At 43.0% G+C, this 15801-nt stretch overlaps 1 protein-coding gene across 1 annotated transcript; it reads right to left on the reverse strand.

The window, feature by feature from the left end:
• Positions 1 to 8223: 8223 nt before the first annotated feature.
• Positions 8224 to 15801, reverse strand: ndfip2 (Nedd4 family interacting protein 2). The gene is made up of 8 exons (XM_012871762.3): positions 15578 to 15801; positions 12060 to 12231; positions 11759 to 11889; positions 10751 to 10838; positions 10541 to 10665; positions 10396 to 10462; positions 10170 to 10275; positions 8224 to 10067 (listed from the first exon to the last, which is right to left on the reverse strand). The coding sequence occupies exons 1-7, from the start codon at positions 15602 to 15604 to the stop codon at positions 10172 to 10174; spliced, it is 714 nt and encodes a 237-aa protein (XP_012727216.2). The 5' UTR covers positions 15605 to 15801; the 3' UTR covers positions 8224 to 10067; positions 10170 to 10171.

Genomic DNA, 15801 nt, shown 5'->3' on the forward strand with positions numbered 1-15801 from the left:
TCCTTCGCATGATTTCTGAGGATTAATGAGGTTGGTTGCAGATTAATGATTTGTTGCAGATTAATGGGTTGTTTGCGCATCAGTCGTCAACCGGCAGACCAGGTGGCTACCACAGCAGAACATCAATATTTGCTGTCTTGGGAGTTGTGCCGGTGCTCAAGTGGTGTTCCAGTCACACAGCGCTGCATGGGAACAAGGAGAAATGGCACTGAAGACTAGCACGGTCACTCTATCATAAAGAAAATCTGAAACTTTCTTAAAAAAAAAAAAAAAAAAAGACTTTACCCCTCTAAAAACTACTAAATAAATCAAAATTATTCCTTTGAACTGTCAAAAACTAAACACGGACATTTCCCTGAGCCCTCTGTGCGTTACAACATAATTTTACCAAAATAATTTCAATTTTCAGGGTAAATACTTTCCCAGATAAATGGTTCTGGTCTTGGGGTAGGACTTTTAGAATACCCTGTCATTGTTGAGGAGCAGGGTCCAAGCAAATAGAAGCCGCAATGGTGGAAGACAGCACCAAAAAGTGATTCAAGTTTACTATGTTTTACACTGTGACTCGAAAAACCTTTACAATGTCATTTGGGGATAATGTAGCAGTGTAAAACTGTAATATTTGCTTGGTTTATCAAGATAATGCTGTATTGTAAAGTTGTTTCCGTGGTCCCCACAGTACAGAGACTGTCCTTGTTAAGGTATTCAGTTACATCCGTATGAATGCAAACTGTGGAAAATCCACAGTGCTGGTATAATAGGACCTCAGTGCAGCATTCGACTCAGTTGATCACTCCATTCTGTTAGAGTGCCTGGAAAACCTGGGTCGGCCTTTCTGGTACAGCACCTGTCTGGTTTGAATCCTACTTTGAAGGACAGGGACGTTTTGTGTCAGTAGGTAACTTTACAACGTAGACCACAAAAATCACATCTGGGGTTCCCCAAGGGTCCATCTTGGATGCCCTCCTATTCAATATCTACATGCTCCCTCTCGGATCATAAAACACAACAGCAAGTTACCATAACTATGCAGACGACACACAGCTCTACATCACCATGTCTCCAGGTGACTGAACCCATTCAAGCACTGGGTAAATGCTTAGAAGAAATCAATGCATGGATGTGCCAAAATCAGTTGGAAAAAACAAACAAAACTGAAGTAAAATTATTGGGCCAATAGAGGAGTGATCAAGAATTAGACTCAGCTTCATTTATTTCAGATAGTGGTTACTAATCAGCCTAAATCTGGGTGGTAAGCGCAGAACTGAGACCTAAATCTTCAGAGGCATATGAAGAAAATTACAAAGTCGGCCTTCTATCACCTGAAGAACATTTCCAGGATTAAAGGACTAATGTCTCAGCAGGATCCTGAACAACTAATCTATGTTTATCTTTCGTCAATTTGATTACTCCAACAATGTCTTCACTGGTCTGCTAAAAAAGCTGCAACTGATCCAGAACACTGCTGCCCGCGTCCTCACTAAGACTAAGAAAGTAGAGCACATCACCCCAGTTCTAAAGTCCTTCACTGGCTCCCTGTATCTCAGATAATAGACTTTAAAATACTTCTGTTAGTCTATAAATCGCTGAATGGCTTAGCACCTAAATACATCACAGACTCTTTATCAGTGTATCAACCCTCCAGACCACTCAGGTCTTCTGGCTCACGTCTACTCTGCAAACCCACAACCAGAACCAAACATGGAGAAAGCAACAATTAATTATTATGCTCCAACAAATTCCAGAGGTGTCAAAAGTATTCACATTTATTACTCAGAACCATAGATACCAGGGTTTAAGTATCAATCCAACATTTTACTCAAGTAAAAGTATAAAAGTAAAAGTATTGTATAGTATGATGTTAATAGGCTATTGCAAGAACTTGGGATTGGCTGTTCACCCAAACATATATCCATTGAAAGTGAACAATTTTGCACAATGCAAATATATTAAGGGAAACATGTATGTTTGACAAGTTGTCCCCTTTTGCTACTGAAATTTAAAATGGCGACGCAACATGGCACCTCCCAGTGGGTGCACCGCAACCTATGCTTTTATAAACTACTCATTCTAAGTTATGAGAATGCTATAATTTTTGATGCGATGTTATTACATTGGAATAGAATATGTATTCATAAAAGCAGTACTTTATGCTGATTAAAAGCCAATTAGTTACAGAAGCATAAAAATAATGTTGCAAACTTAACTTTTTACATGACATTGAACATTGATGTCCCCAACTTTCTGATGAAGTTTGGTATGACTGTTGTCTTTGGATATATTAATTATAACTGTTACTGCATATTGACATGGTTTTTAGAGGAAGACTGCCATATATGAAACGTAATACATGCAGATACACCAGACAAGTCTTTATAACGGGTCAAAATTTGGAATCATTACAAAAACCGAAATCAAAAATTAACCCCAGCTTCCTATTGGACGGAAAAGAGATACAGAGTGGATCCAATTTAGTCGCTTCTAAATTTACTGTGGCTTTGATATACCAAACAATGCACGAGTACTTTAGACAATTCCAGGAAAAAAAAAGTCAAAGTAAACTCCCTTTCCCTTCTGAACAATATTGCCATTGAAGAATTCCCCTTCAAAGATCGGGCCCATACTCATAAATCTTCAAAGACTTCACATCTCATCGGTGAGTTCTGTCTCCTAAACAGATAACCTTCAGGTCCCACAATAAGCAGGCTGTTCACCATCCAAAAGTTTCACATGTCTCAACTTTTGTTTTTCTTCTGTGTGCACAACACGTATACAAATGGTGCGTACTTCCAAGTCTTGCGAAATGTAACAGGCACACATCCTAAAAAGTCACTCCAAAGCTTTATCTTCCTGTCTGAACCAAAGGCGCCCCAAGGCCCGGCTTTTTGTTGCGACTCCTGAATGAGGGAGGCGTGTATGTACATGCGAACGCCGAAAGCGGAACAACACAGCTATTCTGTTTTTCCGCAACAGTGTTTCTTGCCCACTTGAAAGCAGCGCTGCCTTGTGTCAAAGAGATTACATATTTCCTGTCTTACTGCCACAGGGTTAAGAAGCTTTGCTCTTGTGTGGGTGACTGCTGTTACAAGTCAGTGAAGGGCTCCGTGCAGCACATCTAAGCTTTTTGTTGGAAAGTTTACCTTTGGCCCTTTAGAGTACGAAAGCAAAATGACCCAAAAAGTTATTTTTGCTCAAATAAAAAAAAAAAAAACACCCGCATAACAAATGGTTTTAAACTTTCAAGTTGAGCGTTAGCGGTTTTGAAACCATGATAAACCGATGCTTAGTGGGCTATACCAGATCTTTTTTTTTTTTTTTTGCTATTAATATCTATACATACGTGGTTACTTTCCATTTGGGTTTTTTTTTTTTAGCCCAAGCAGATAACTATCAAACCACAAGTTTTCAATAAACATGGTCACCCTAAAAGATTTTCCACTCACCGTCTTTCTCTTTGCTTGTTCAGCACCAATTATTGACATGAACCCAGCTAAGAGCTTCCTCCTCTAGTTAAGCATGATCATTTAAATATATTGCAAAATTAAGCTAAAATTTTTTAACTGTAGAGAAAAATGTATCTGTGAATAAACATCATTACAAATGAAAAACAATAGAATATTCACAGCTGATAGCATAAAAAAAGCATCAGGAATCTGCAATTACACAAGTTATTTTGTATATTTTGCACTACAGCTTATTACTTTGTGACTGAAGAGAAATAAATAAAAAAGTATTCTACTCCCCAACTATTTCGAAGCCTAAAAGGAGAAACTTTAGGAATGAAAAACTGAGCGATCAGTGTGTTTTTTAAGATGATTATATTCCAAGTTTCGGCACCAATATCAGATCTCCGGCTTTCAGGACACCCGGAGGCTCCTCAAATCAAAACAAAAATCTTTGGAGGAGCTTTACGAGAAAAACCTAACAGTCGTAAAATGCGATTAAAATGATATATTTCAACCAAAACAAAAAGAAATACCCCGATGAGGCATTGTGTTGACTTGCTCAGGTTAAAGAGCTTGCTGGTAATGATTCTTTACTCTTTTGTGAGTTTCAGATGCCAGCTGCTTAGAGTCGGCAACTTCTGGAGGAGAATAGCAGTCATAAAGACCTTCTTAGCCAATCGGAGGCAGACTTCAGAAAAACTGAAACCAAGAATGTTGATCATTTAAAGTGATTTAATCATGGGTTATAAATTTGTTACAAAACCTCTAAAATTAGCTAAATCGAAGAACTGCAAATCATTCAGACGAGACTCTTGGCGTACCACAACAACAGCCGTAACAGCCCTCTCGTTTCAACGATTCAGGAACACCGTTTATGTCGGAAAAGAGGACTCTTTGGGTAAATCAAAAAGATCCATCAGGAATATTTTAAAGGCTCTTGTTGAAAGCAGTTCTTGTGGGCGGTCAGATCTCTGGCGGTTTAAGCTCACTACACTTTCTTCAGACATAAAATAAAGCTTGTGACGTTTTAGGTCATAAAAAAACTACAATTCAAGATGAACTCTCATAATTAGTAAAAAAAAAAAAGTTTCACGCCTACCACCCGTCTGCTTTGGGCCACTGATACAATTCCACACACACACTGGAAAGCTCACAGAGCGACTGGGCTGCAGAGCGGCTGCTGACAGAGATCATCACCACGGCTCTACGTTTTTCTCACCGCGTGTAAGGGTTTACTTGCGGGACCAGGCTGGGCCCCCCTCCTGACCAGATCCCACCTGGTCAGAATGAGGAGGAGATGTGCGAGGGTAGTGCGGCAGAAAGCCTGGAAGCATGAAGAGGGACGAGGTCAGCAGGAGGAGAGAGAATTTTATAGGGGAATGTATGTAAACTGGACCAGTTATGCAAATAGACTCACCGTTAAGGCCCTCAAAAAAAAAAGAGGCCAGCCTGGGGCCAGTGGTAGGTGAGTTGGGAGCGTAAACCATCATGTGAACAGGTTCTTTGTCCGATCACGTCTTCTTTCTTTCCTCTTATTTGATGAGAATGTTTTTTTAGAATAAATATGAATGCAAACGTTTTATGTGCTGCATTGAGCTTTCTTAAATTGATTAACTCAACATATTCTAAAAACAAAACTAATTTCAAATGAGTCTTCAGGCTTTGATCCCCCAGCTTCAATGTCTGGTCTATCTATCTATCTATCTATCTATCTATCTATCTATCTATCTATCTATCTATCTATAGATAGATAGATAGATAGATATAGATATGTAGATATACAGATACATATATAGATAGCTTGATACATACATATAGATATACATATATAGATAGATTGATATATACATAGATAGATACATATATGTAGATACATATAGATATACATATACATATATACATATGTAGATAGATTGATATATACATAGATAGATACATATATGTAGATACATATAGATATACATATACATATATACATATGTAGATAGATTGATATATACATAGATAGATACATATATGTAGATACATATAGATATGTAGATAGATTGATATATACATATAGATAGATATACATATATAGATAGATTGATATATACATAGATAGATAGATAGATAGATAGATAGATAGATAGATCTAATGTGACGTGTATGAAACACGGCTTTTTGAAATACAATCTTAATCTACAGTCAAGCACATTCTGAGTGGCCTTTGAAGTCCTTATCCGAATAGAACGTCGCTTGGCCTAAATAGTATTCTCAGCACAAGTCAAAAAGAACAACTGCTGAATACCGTGTGTGAAAAGCACTATAATAAAGCTCTCATTCCACTTTTACCTGCAACTACTCTAAAGCTCAAGGTATACAGCAGCTGTGCCTGCACACATACCAAGTGAAATGAAAGTGTGTACATAGTGCCCTCTACTGGTCAAAAGTTAGCTTTTTTTTGGCAATCAGTATGTTAGCATTGGTTTTTAGCATAACAGAAATAACCAAAACGAGATTTTTTAAATCAAATGATCAGTTTTTGCTTCAGCCTAAATGTGCAATAACTATTTGTGTAATTTGCCGTCGCTGTCTTTGTGCTCCCTGAGCTTCTGTCATTTTGTTGCCCCCCCCCCCCACCCCCCCCAGTGCACACTAAACCAGCAAGCTTTTAGGGTGTTTACAGGTGAGTTGGCAGCATTAATGGCATGAAGCACTGGCGCATGAGGACACAGTGACCTGGGAGCAAAAAGCTGCCAGAGTGGCACTAAAGGGACTCACCGTACATTTATCCGGAATCTTCCACTTGGACTCCTGGAGTTTTTCAGCTCACATAACCGTTTAACCATGAATAAAATAAAAAGTAAAGCTGCCCACATAAAATATATATACAAATACATAAAAAAATATATATGTACATTTTAGAATCCTCAGTAAAAAAAAAAGTCCAGTTGAGATGTTCTGCACTCGTAGCGCCTAACATTTTAAAATAATTTGAACATTCTTACTTTAAGCACCAAGTTCATCCGTTTATCCCAGTTTTAGTCTGTGAGGCAGACACCCTATCTATTTTTAAGACTAATCTTAAAACTTTCCTTTTTGACAAAGCTTATAGTTAGAGTGGCTCATGTTACCCATAGCTATCTCTATAGTTGTGCTGTGATAGGCTTAGGCTGCTGGAGGACATCAGGGTCTAATTTTCTCACTCTACTGATTTCTACTGTTCTCCAGTTTTGCATTGTATTACATTGAAATGACTGTCGTCATTTCAGCTTTTAGCTCTCTTTTTCTTCATAGTAGGTACACCTGGTCTGGCGTTCTGATAACTGTGACATCATCCAGGGAAGACAGATCACCCGCTACTACCATCTAATGTAGAACAGATTACTAGATCAATGTGTGCTTCTGTGCTTTTTTGTCTCTCTTGTTGTGTCTCTGCTCTGTCTTCTGTAACCCCAGTCGGTCGAGGCAGATGACCGTTCATACTGAGCCTGGTTCTGCCGGAGGTTTTCCTTCCCGTTAATGGGGAGTTTTTCTTCCCACTGTCGCTTCATGCTTGCTCAGTATGAGGGATTGCAGCAAAGCCATGTACAATGCAGATGACTCTTCCTGTGGCTCTACGGTTCCCCAGGAGTGAATGCTGCTTGTCGGGACTTTGATGCAATCAACTGGTTTCCTTATATAGGACATTTTTGACCAATCTGTATAATCTGATAGCCTCGTGAGACCATCCTGATCTCGCGAGCTTTCAAGGTTTCACTCGCAGATCAGTCTGGCTACTCTCCGTTAAAGAAAATTTGGAGCCGTTCACCAAACGAACGTCCAATCAGCGTTGGCTTTGAGGCGGGTTGAGGTGTGACGCAACGGGAAGCGCGTCAGTTCAGTCTAAACAACATGGCGGTTTCAGCCGATGAAACTAGCGTTAGCGTGGCTATCGAGCAAGTTTTATCTGAATTACAGAGTATTTATTTGCTGAGCTAACGAGCCTTTACCTGCAGCAGCAAGAGTAGCTTAGCTTGTGGTTGTGTTTTCGTCGTCGCTCGTAACAGAGCGACGACGAATCTGATTGGTTCATTTGGCCCGTCTATCACCAACATAGGCCAATCAGGTAACCAGTATTTTCGCCCCTTCCCAAAGTTACTTCAACGGAAGGTTTCCAGATGGATATGCGGAGCAAATCTATCTGGCGGAGTCAGGTAAATAATCTGACCCAATCTGTATAATATTATTGAACTTGATTTTGTAAAGTGCCTTGAGATGACATGTTTCATGATTATATATATATAAATGCATAAAAAAGGGGATGTTTCTACTGGTATGAGGCTTTCAGAAGAAAAAAAAAGTGATGTTTGGCTCCATCTGGTGGCGATTACAGCACCTTTCAACAACAGTAAAATAAACAGGCTACACTTCTGTTGTAGACTTTTTAGAACTAATGCACTAAAAGTTTTTTTTGTTTTTTTTTATAGAAAGATAATGTAATGACTGCAAGTATTATTTAGTCGTGGGTAACTGATCCTCACCAATGAGGTAGACGTTTACCTTTGCCAATCATTTGCTCAGGTAAGATCCCAACTGAACCGAAACGCTGGAGCAAACCCAACACTCGCAGCAAGGAAGAAGATTCGACCAATAGAAAAGCTGATATTCTCATTAAAAAGGAAGTGTTAAAAGGTCCTTGGTCAAAATGAAAACAAGGCAACGACAACCTAATGATGTTCTGCTGGTACCAAGGGAAATAAATAAAAAAAAAGATGTCACACGTGTGCAAACACAATTAGACACATATCAGTGGCAGGCTTTTGAACTTTATTGGCGTTTTTGTCATTTTTTTTCCTTTTTTTGCAAGACTGTCATGTTATTTCCAGTTACAATAAATGCATACTGAGATTTTCACCCGAGAGGGAAAAAAACAAAAAACAAAAAACAAAAAAAAAGACACCTCGCTCTCCCAACCGGATTTATTTACAAAGACCGACACGTGTTTGTAGATTAATCCTAAAAAAAAAAAAAATAAATGACCCGGCTAAACTACTTCAGGTGGGGGGGAAATCATGCGGCAGAGCTCCAACTCACTGAAACACTCGATATTGCTGAAAGAGGCTTTAGGAGGCCAGTCGGACAGATTTGGCAACGCGAGAGCCGTCACAGTTCAGGTTGAAAGCGACGAAACGAGACACAAACATCGTTTTTGACAACAACGACAACAACAAAAAAAAGTGCAAAAAAAAAAAAAGAGCAGATTATCCATTTTTGGGATGATTAAGAATTCCAGTTCAAAAGAAAAAACAAAAAAACAAAAACCTGAATGGCTAATATTACATTTCGTCAAAGCCCCACATCAAGTTTAGCAGATTCACAAATCTTATACGCAAAGAACTTCAAAGTGCAAATAGAAATTGGCATGAGCTCGTATATATACACATTTCATTTTCTTTAATAAACACAAGAACAACGAAAGCAAATGCTATCCTTGTCTAGAGGGGCTCCGTTTCACCTCCTCACCCCCCCCTATACTTCATCACCGTCATACTGATGGATAATCCCGACATCTGACGTTGTTCTTTAAACGTTCTTCAGGAAAAACAAAAAACAAAAACGCTCGCTAAATCAGCTATGTCTACTTCACCGGCGCACGACCTTACAGTCACGACGTCTGAAATTCATTACAGCTCGATTGCATAAGACTCCAGAGAGCGTTTTCAAATCCAAACCAACAAAAAAAAAAACAACAACAAAAAGAAGCAAAGCTTTTCATCCACGGCGCCAGAACCGACCCGACGAGACTTTGTGCAGCTTAAAAACACTTTTATCCGAGACACTTTCGCTGGTTAGCTCCTTTTAGCTCAAGAAATTGAATTAGCTCTGACTCCGGAGGTCAATCGGGCGTCCGCCGTCAGATAGCCGAGCCTTTCCGATCCAAACCTTTAAGATCCGATCCTACCTTAGAACCCGGAGGTCGGCTCAGATCTTAAAGGTTTGAAAACAAACGGGGCGCCTAAGAAGACTTTTCCTTTGAAATAGGTCCGGTTGATCCAGAAACTAGATCCTGGTACAGGTGGTGCATTCTGGGAATTACACATATACTAGAAAACGGCGCTACGCCGCAGCTAAAGTAAGACTAGTTCAGCACGACTTCCTGTGGCAGATTTCAGGGACAAGGGCTGTTTCCTTAAGTTTCTCTTAGCGCTTCTTCACACTTAATACGCAGAATTAAAGGAATTCGTTCACCAGTCCTTCATCCTTTGCTGTTCGATTGTTCGTCATTGCGCTTCATGAAACAACACAAGCAAAGGCGGACTGGGGAAAAGAAGAAAAAGACCTGTTTCCGGGATTTTGTCAAAAAAAAAGGGGCTGTTTTGCGGCTCAGTCCAGAAGCGTAGACTTCTTCTTTGTGGGTCGGGTTGTGAGATTATATATATATATATATATATATATATATATATATATATATATATATATATATATATATATATATATATATATAAAAATAAACGGATTAAAGCGGTAACACTCTCCCTACATCTCGCCTTCATTCCTCCCCCCGCTTCCTCTCGTCGCTGTCGGGCTCCTCGGTCAGGTCATGCGAGCGGCGAGGGAAGGAACTGCGCTGGAAAGGAATGCCGTCTGCGTGGGAACCTGCGGGGAGGAGGAAGAGAGCGGCAACGAAACGTCAACGCTGGCGTTATTTGTTTTACACCAGCAGAGGGCGCTCTTCTGGGTTTTGGCTTTCAGACTTACTCTCAGTAGAGGAAGAAGAGGCGCGTTCTGTGCGACGTGGCCATGTTCTCCGACATGTTGCGCACTTTTAGGTAGTTCACGAAACCCCTGAAGAACAGCAGGAGGCCTGCATGAAAAAAAAAAAAAAAAAAACATATTTATTTATTTATTGCTGCAAACTTGATTTGGTTTTTTTTTGTTTTTTTTTTAAGTTTCTCGCCTCGGTTCCGCCGTTGGAAACACTCACCCAGCAGCAGGAAGATCCACCAGAGCCAGTACTGGCCATTGAAGTAGCCGGTGAAGTAATCAGAGAACTGAACAAACAGGGAAAAGGTAAAAAACACTTTGAATACATGTCTACCTTATTTTTTTTGTTTTTTACTTTAACCCACCCTGACGATGAGGATCCACTTAATGAGGGACAGGCCGAAGCCGCAGATGGCCCCGTAGCGCCCTGCGATGGTGTTGGTCAGACAGAAGGACAAGCAGAAGCCGATCCAGTTGAACAGGAAAGCCACTGCAGGAATAAACGGCACCGTGTCAAACATCGGCGCTACGTCCTGATAAATTTGGTTTTTTTTTTTCCCTGGATCTGGACTCACTGAAAAAAGCCAACATGAAGATCCCGTCGTTCCCGACTCGCAGCTGGTCGGCGTCGCTGAAGTCGTCTCTGGGGGGGAAGTCGTCGTCCTTTAGCACAGAACACACAACGCATGTGACTTTGGGCAAATCAAAAATAAATAAACACAGGAAAAAAAAAAAAAAAAAAAATCAATCAATGCATCCGTTGCGAAACATGTTTGCCCTTCTTCGCTCTCCGTGTCTGCTGCCGGCCCACCAGCCGGGTCCGGTCAGCCAGAGTCCAGCGCGGCGCCTTCGCTGAGGAGCGTCGGCCTTGGTGTCGCCTAGCTCCCGTCGCTCTGAGGGGATTTTCGTGTGCCAGATCCGACGCAAAGCAGCGCTGAACCAGGAAGTGGAAATAACTATAAAGCAGGGCTGTGTGTTCGTGTTCAGCCCCCTTACGCCGACGCAGATAAATAAAACGCAGCCGATTTCCTCCAGAGGATCCTCCTGAGCATCAGTCCAGCCGTTCTCTGAGAACATCAAACGGAGAAAATATGGCGCAGCTGCAGCCATACCCACCCGCTAACTGGCTGCGTAAGCATCGGTCGGAGAAGGAGGCGAGGGGTCTGTGGAACTTCTGAAGGAACGGATCCACAGCTCGGGTGGAAAGAAGTCCTCTTTGCAGATCTGAACACGCCACGTAGGACGCAGCAACCGTGTGGAAGTAGGCGCTCCGTTTAGATGAGACCCAAATATCAGAAAACCAACGCTTTTATAACTGGGCCTGCAGGTGGCTTAGCGCGGCCCGATCTAAATCTGACTGATAATCAGAGGCAGGACTTGAATATTGATGCTCACAGACGTTTTCTGTCCAAACTGAGGTTTTTGCAAAAGGTTATGAGGAGAAAAGGTCTGAAGCATCGACGCTATTGGAGGCAGAGAGCTGTGCTGTGCAACATGGAGGATTAAAGTCCTCCGGACGCACTGTGGCATTTTTCTCTACTGCCTGCAGATCCGGACCGGACGCTGTGGGCGTGTCGTCTCACCCGGGGCAACACCTCCACGGCGGAGGCCGCCAGTGCGGCCGCTTTAGCCTTCTCCGCTTCGTCGTAGGTCGGCAGAGACGTGGCGACGCTGTAGGGCGGCGGGACCGGGAAGTCGCCTTGGAAACTGCTCTCTGTGGAAACAGCAAGAGGCGGAGAGGTCTCTGTTAGAGAGGACGGCAGCGACCGTGAGTCTGAAGTGGCAGACTCCTGAGCGCCACGCAAAATTAAACCCAGCTGCTGTCCCTGGAAGCTGAAAACCAAACTTTGGAGACATTTGAAGGAGCGTAATGTGAAGTAATACCCGGCGCTGCGGCGGTCGCCCCCAGGTCGATGGAGGCGTAAGGAGGCGGCGGCGCGTCGGCCTCCCCAGCGGCCGCCGCGCCGGCCCGGGTCTCCCTCTGCTCCTCCCCGGCCGAGGCGGACGTGCAGGGCTGCTGCTCAACGGCGGAGGAAGCATCTTCTTCGTTGTGCAACTACAAGAGAGGAGAGGAGAAGGGATTCAGAGCTCAGCGGGCACGAGCATATCATCTGATCATCTGCGGCTGCCTGAGGGCGACCCCCGGCAGAGAGAAACAAACCGAGGGGGCGAGGCGGCAGATGGAAAACTAACCCAGTGTTTTCACATTACAGAGCTGACTCGGCGCCTCGTCTTGGACTTTGATTGGTTCGTTTAAAAAATAAACAGCCAGCTGCTGCGGAATGGACGGCGTGTCAGGGATCACAGCGTAACGCGCGATCAGCATAACATAACTAACGCAGCACGACCGAGCCGATCCAAAAACCCAGCGTGGCCGTGGGACGGCGGGCCAATCAGAGCCCAGTTCTGCTTCCCTAAACGCTGCATCATCTGATGCTGACGTACGTTTTTACTGCCATGCTTTTAGGCTTTAGAGATTTTCAATGACAGATTTCCTTCCTCTAAGAGGGAAAACCTGAAATATTTCTCCTTTAAATCGGCTAAATACTGATATAGTAAGTGGGGCCACACGCTCACCTAATTATAAAGCTTCAGACGAGACAGCGACGTTTTCGAAGTTCTACGCAGTAGAAAAGAGTCGACCCAGAATGCTCAGACATGAGCTTTTCTTTAATGAAACCTTTTCTGACAACAACCTGACGTCATTTCCCGCCTTTTCCTCCCAATACGTTTCATTGCTTTCCTTTCAGCACCAGCGGGTCTAGACCTCTTATGATCTCTTTAAAAAAAATAATTTAAAAAATCCAATATTTAGCAAACTATTTTTACTTTAATGTTTTAAAATTTCCATTTAAAAAAAAAAAAAAAAGCATTCAGCAGAGAATGCAAGCTTCCAACATGACGTCTGTTGCTAGGGCAACTGGAAACGCTACTTCCTGCCAGTCGGTCCATATCCGGCAGGCCACACACACACACACACACACACACACACACACACACACACACACACACACACACACACACACACACACACACACGTTTGCCCCCACAAAGCGCAGGAAAGCTGAGCCGCACAAACCCGACGGGTGCGTGAAGCCGGCGGCTGCAGCCAAGCGGAGTCATGTGCTGAGTTACGCCTCCTGAAATTACAGAGGGAGGACCGGGGGGCTGCGGGGGGAGCCGGGGAGGTAAACAACCCGCAGGAATATTGCCAAACCACTCAGGGCAGGTTACTGTGTTTCGCTGTCAAACTTTCACACGCCAGCCATCCTGCTTTCTGTCCACCTAGCTGGTATCTGGCCTTAAGAACAGCGCCGGCATCATAGAAAAACCGCAGATTACCACATGATAAACTGCTGATAGAAACCAAAGATTAACCAGAGGAGCTCTTAGGGAGCAGAGTCCTCAGCCAAGGCCGTTGCCCGACCCACTCCACACATCCCGCTTCAAAACATCGGGCCGGGCGACGTTTGGAAAATCTGAAAGCTGCCTTTAAAGCGGCGCAGCGAGTCCCGCCTGTTAAGCCTCTGAGCCAATCCCCCCCCCCCCACGTAGGACCCGAGGGCGAGGCAGAAATGCCGATCGCAACAGGCCTGAGAGTTTAGTCTGACTTTTTAAGTCTTTTTAAGCAAAATCTGCTTATCTCTTAAGGAAAACGACGCGACTGGAAAGGTTGAAGTCACCGTTCTGAATCTCCCTCTGCGAGAGGGCGGCGGGCGAGCTGCGGTTTACCACCCCCGTCGGGTCGGGGAAGCACGGCGTTCACCACAGCTGTGACTAATAACCGAGCAGCTTTTTAAAGAAACCCAGCCATTTTCAGAAAAAGAAAAAAAAAAAAATCACCTCGTTGTCAGCGGATACACAAAGATACTCATTTGGTGACACGGTTCCCTTTATCGGCGCACAAGGCAGCGGGTGAACGACCGGCCGACGGCTCGGGAATCAAGGACAAGGCCTTGTGTTGGCGGGCGGCGGGGTGGGTTGCGTAAGATTAACAGCGTCGCCACAAGCCTCCTCCTCCTGAATCCAACTGAAACCGGAGGAATATTTGGAGAACAAACAAGGAGGCATGGATGCGGCGAGGAGCGCAGCAGCGCCGGGCCGGATCGCCCCGCGATCCCGCGAGCGTCCGCCGCGTCGTTCCTGGGGCCTGCTGCGATCTCGTCACGCCTCTGCTGTGGGTCCCGCCGCGACCTGCAGCCAGCATCAGTCAAAAACCACAGACACAGGCACCTGAGCTCAGGAAAGGTCCCCGCTTTATATTTCCCCATAGCCCTGCGTCTCAGCACCTGACCATTTCACTGCTTTAAAAGGGATATAAACGAGCTTCGATGAGATCTAACTGAAAATATGACATATTGGTCATACTTAAACTTGAATAAACTACGCCGTTTATCGGTTAAAATACACTTCGTGACTCATAACGCGTTGGATCCTTATCTGAAAACACACAAAAAAGGGTGATTAACCAGCCTAATTTCTCTTGATCAGCCAGCTATATACATCGATAGGACTCCTTGTAGCTCCATTCTACTATACACTCCTCTAACTATTAAAGAGTCCAGCAACATTCTATCAAGTGCATTTTTTTTTTTTTTTTGCATAGTAGCAAATTGTACATTTTCAAATCCAGTCTGCCACACAGGGAGAAGAAAACAAAAACGCCCTTTAATGACGTGCCTTACGTCAATTGAAAACAAGTGGAACTGGTTTGTATACAGGAATAGTTTGTTGCTGCATAAACATATTCCTTACTTTTCGGAGAGGGGGAAGAAAAAAAAAACTAGAAATAAAAATAACCCGTGTCTTATCAGACATTTCTTGTACAAACCGCGTACAACGTTTCATAACCTTATCGCCTCTTCTCGGAAGTTTCAACCCGACTGATACGCTTAAAAAAAACAAAAAAAAAAAACTACATTTTGACTAGCATGCTAATAAACTAGCTTGCTAAACCGCAAATGTATATCCGTTTTAACTTCTAAGTGTTTGCTTATTTGTTTATTTTTTTTACACAGACGCAAAGAAAGAAAAATAAAACAGCAAAATGGCATTTTATTTAAAGAAAACAAAATAAAATGAACGCGCCATACTTAAAAGATGCTTACAAGTATATTTAGCTGGCTGGGTGGCTAGTGTTAGCCTAGCATAAATGCGGAAGTGGTTCGTTAGCAAAACAAGAGATTTATTCGAACAATAAAGCCACAGAATATTGAAAGTAAGAATTTCAGAAGAGTGGTTGTTAATGCGCAGACAGTTTTTTTTGTTTTGTTTTAGAAACAAAAGATAAAGTCACGTCGTTATCCGTTTTTTATGCTTCGCTTCTCCGCAAGGCCTTGTTTGTTGTCAGGCCGATTTAATCAAAGTGTGTTTTGATCCCCTTGTCCGCGCGAACAACTCACCACTTGGTAACGGCTTGCTGGGTCCATCCCGACCTGGTTCAGCTGGCGAGGAAGCCAGCCCAGTAAGCAGCGGAGAGAATCTGGCCTTTCACTCGGGCAATTTATTTATTTATTTTTATCACGGAAGGACAACCTGTGTCTGTACAGATGCGAGGCTGACTGAAGGCAGCGAGAGAAATGGCCGCAACCTCGACGCACTCGCTCGGAAAAATAATCGTCAGTGA

Source organism: Fundulus heteroclitus, chromosome 24, assembly GCF_011125445.2.
Source record: "Fundulus heteroclitus isolate FHET01 chromosome 24, MU-UCD_Fhet_4.1, whole genome shotgun sequence".
In the NCBI taxonomy this organism is placed as follows: Eukaryota; Metazoa; Chordata; class Actinopteri; order Cyprinodontiformes; family Fundulidae; genus Fundulus; species Fundulus heteroclitus.

Bases quoted from the DNA above. Each gene is read 5' to 3' on its own strand.
- ndfip2 (XM_012871762.3), bottom strand. From the start codon at position 15,604: ATGGACCCAGCAAGCCGTTACCAAGTG. The intron at 12,232-15,577 runs GTGAGTTGTTCG...CCTCTCTTGTAG, and splicing joins CAGCAAGCCGTTACCAAGTG to TTGCACAACGAAGAAGATGC. The intron at 10,839-11,758 runs GTGAGACGACAC...TCTGTGCTAAAG, and splicing joins CCGTGGAGGTGTTGCCCCGG to GACGACGACTTCCCCCCCAG.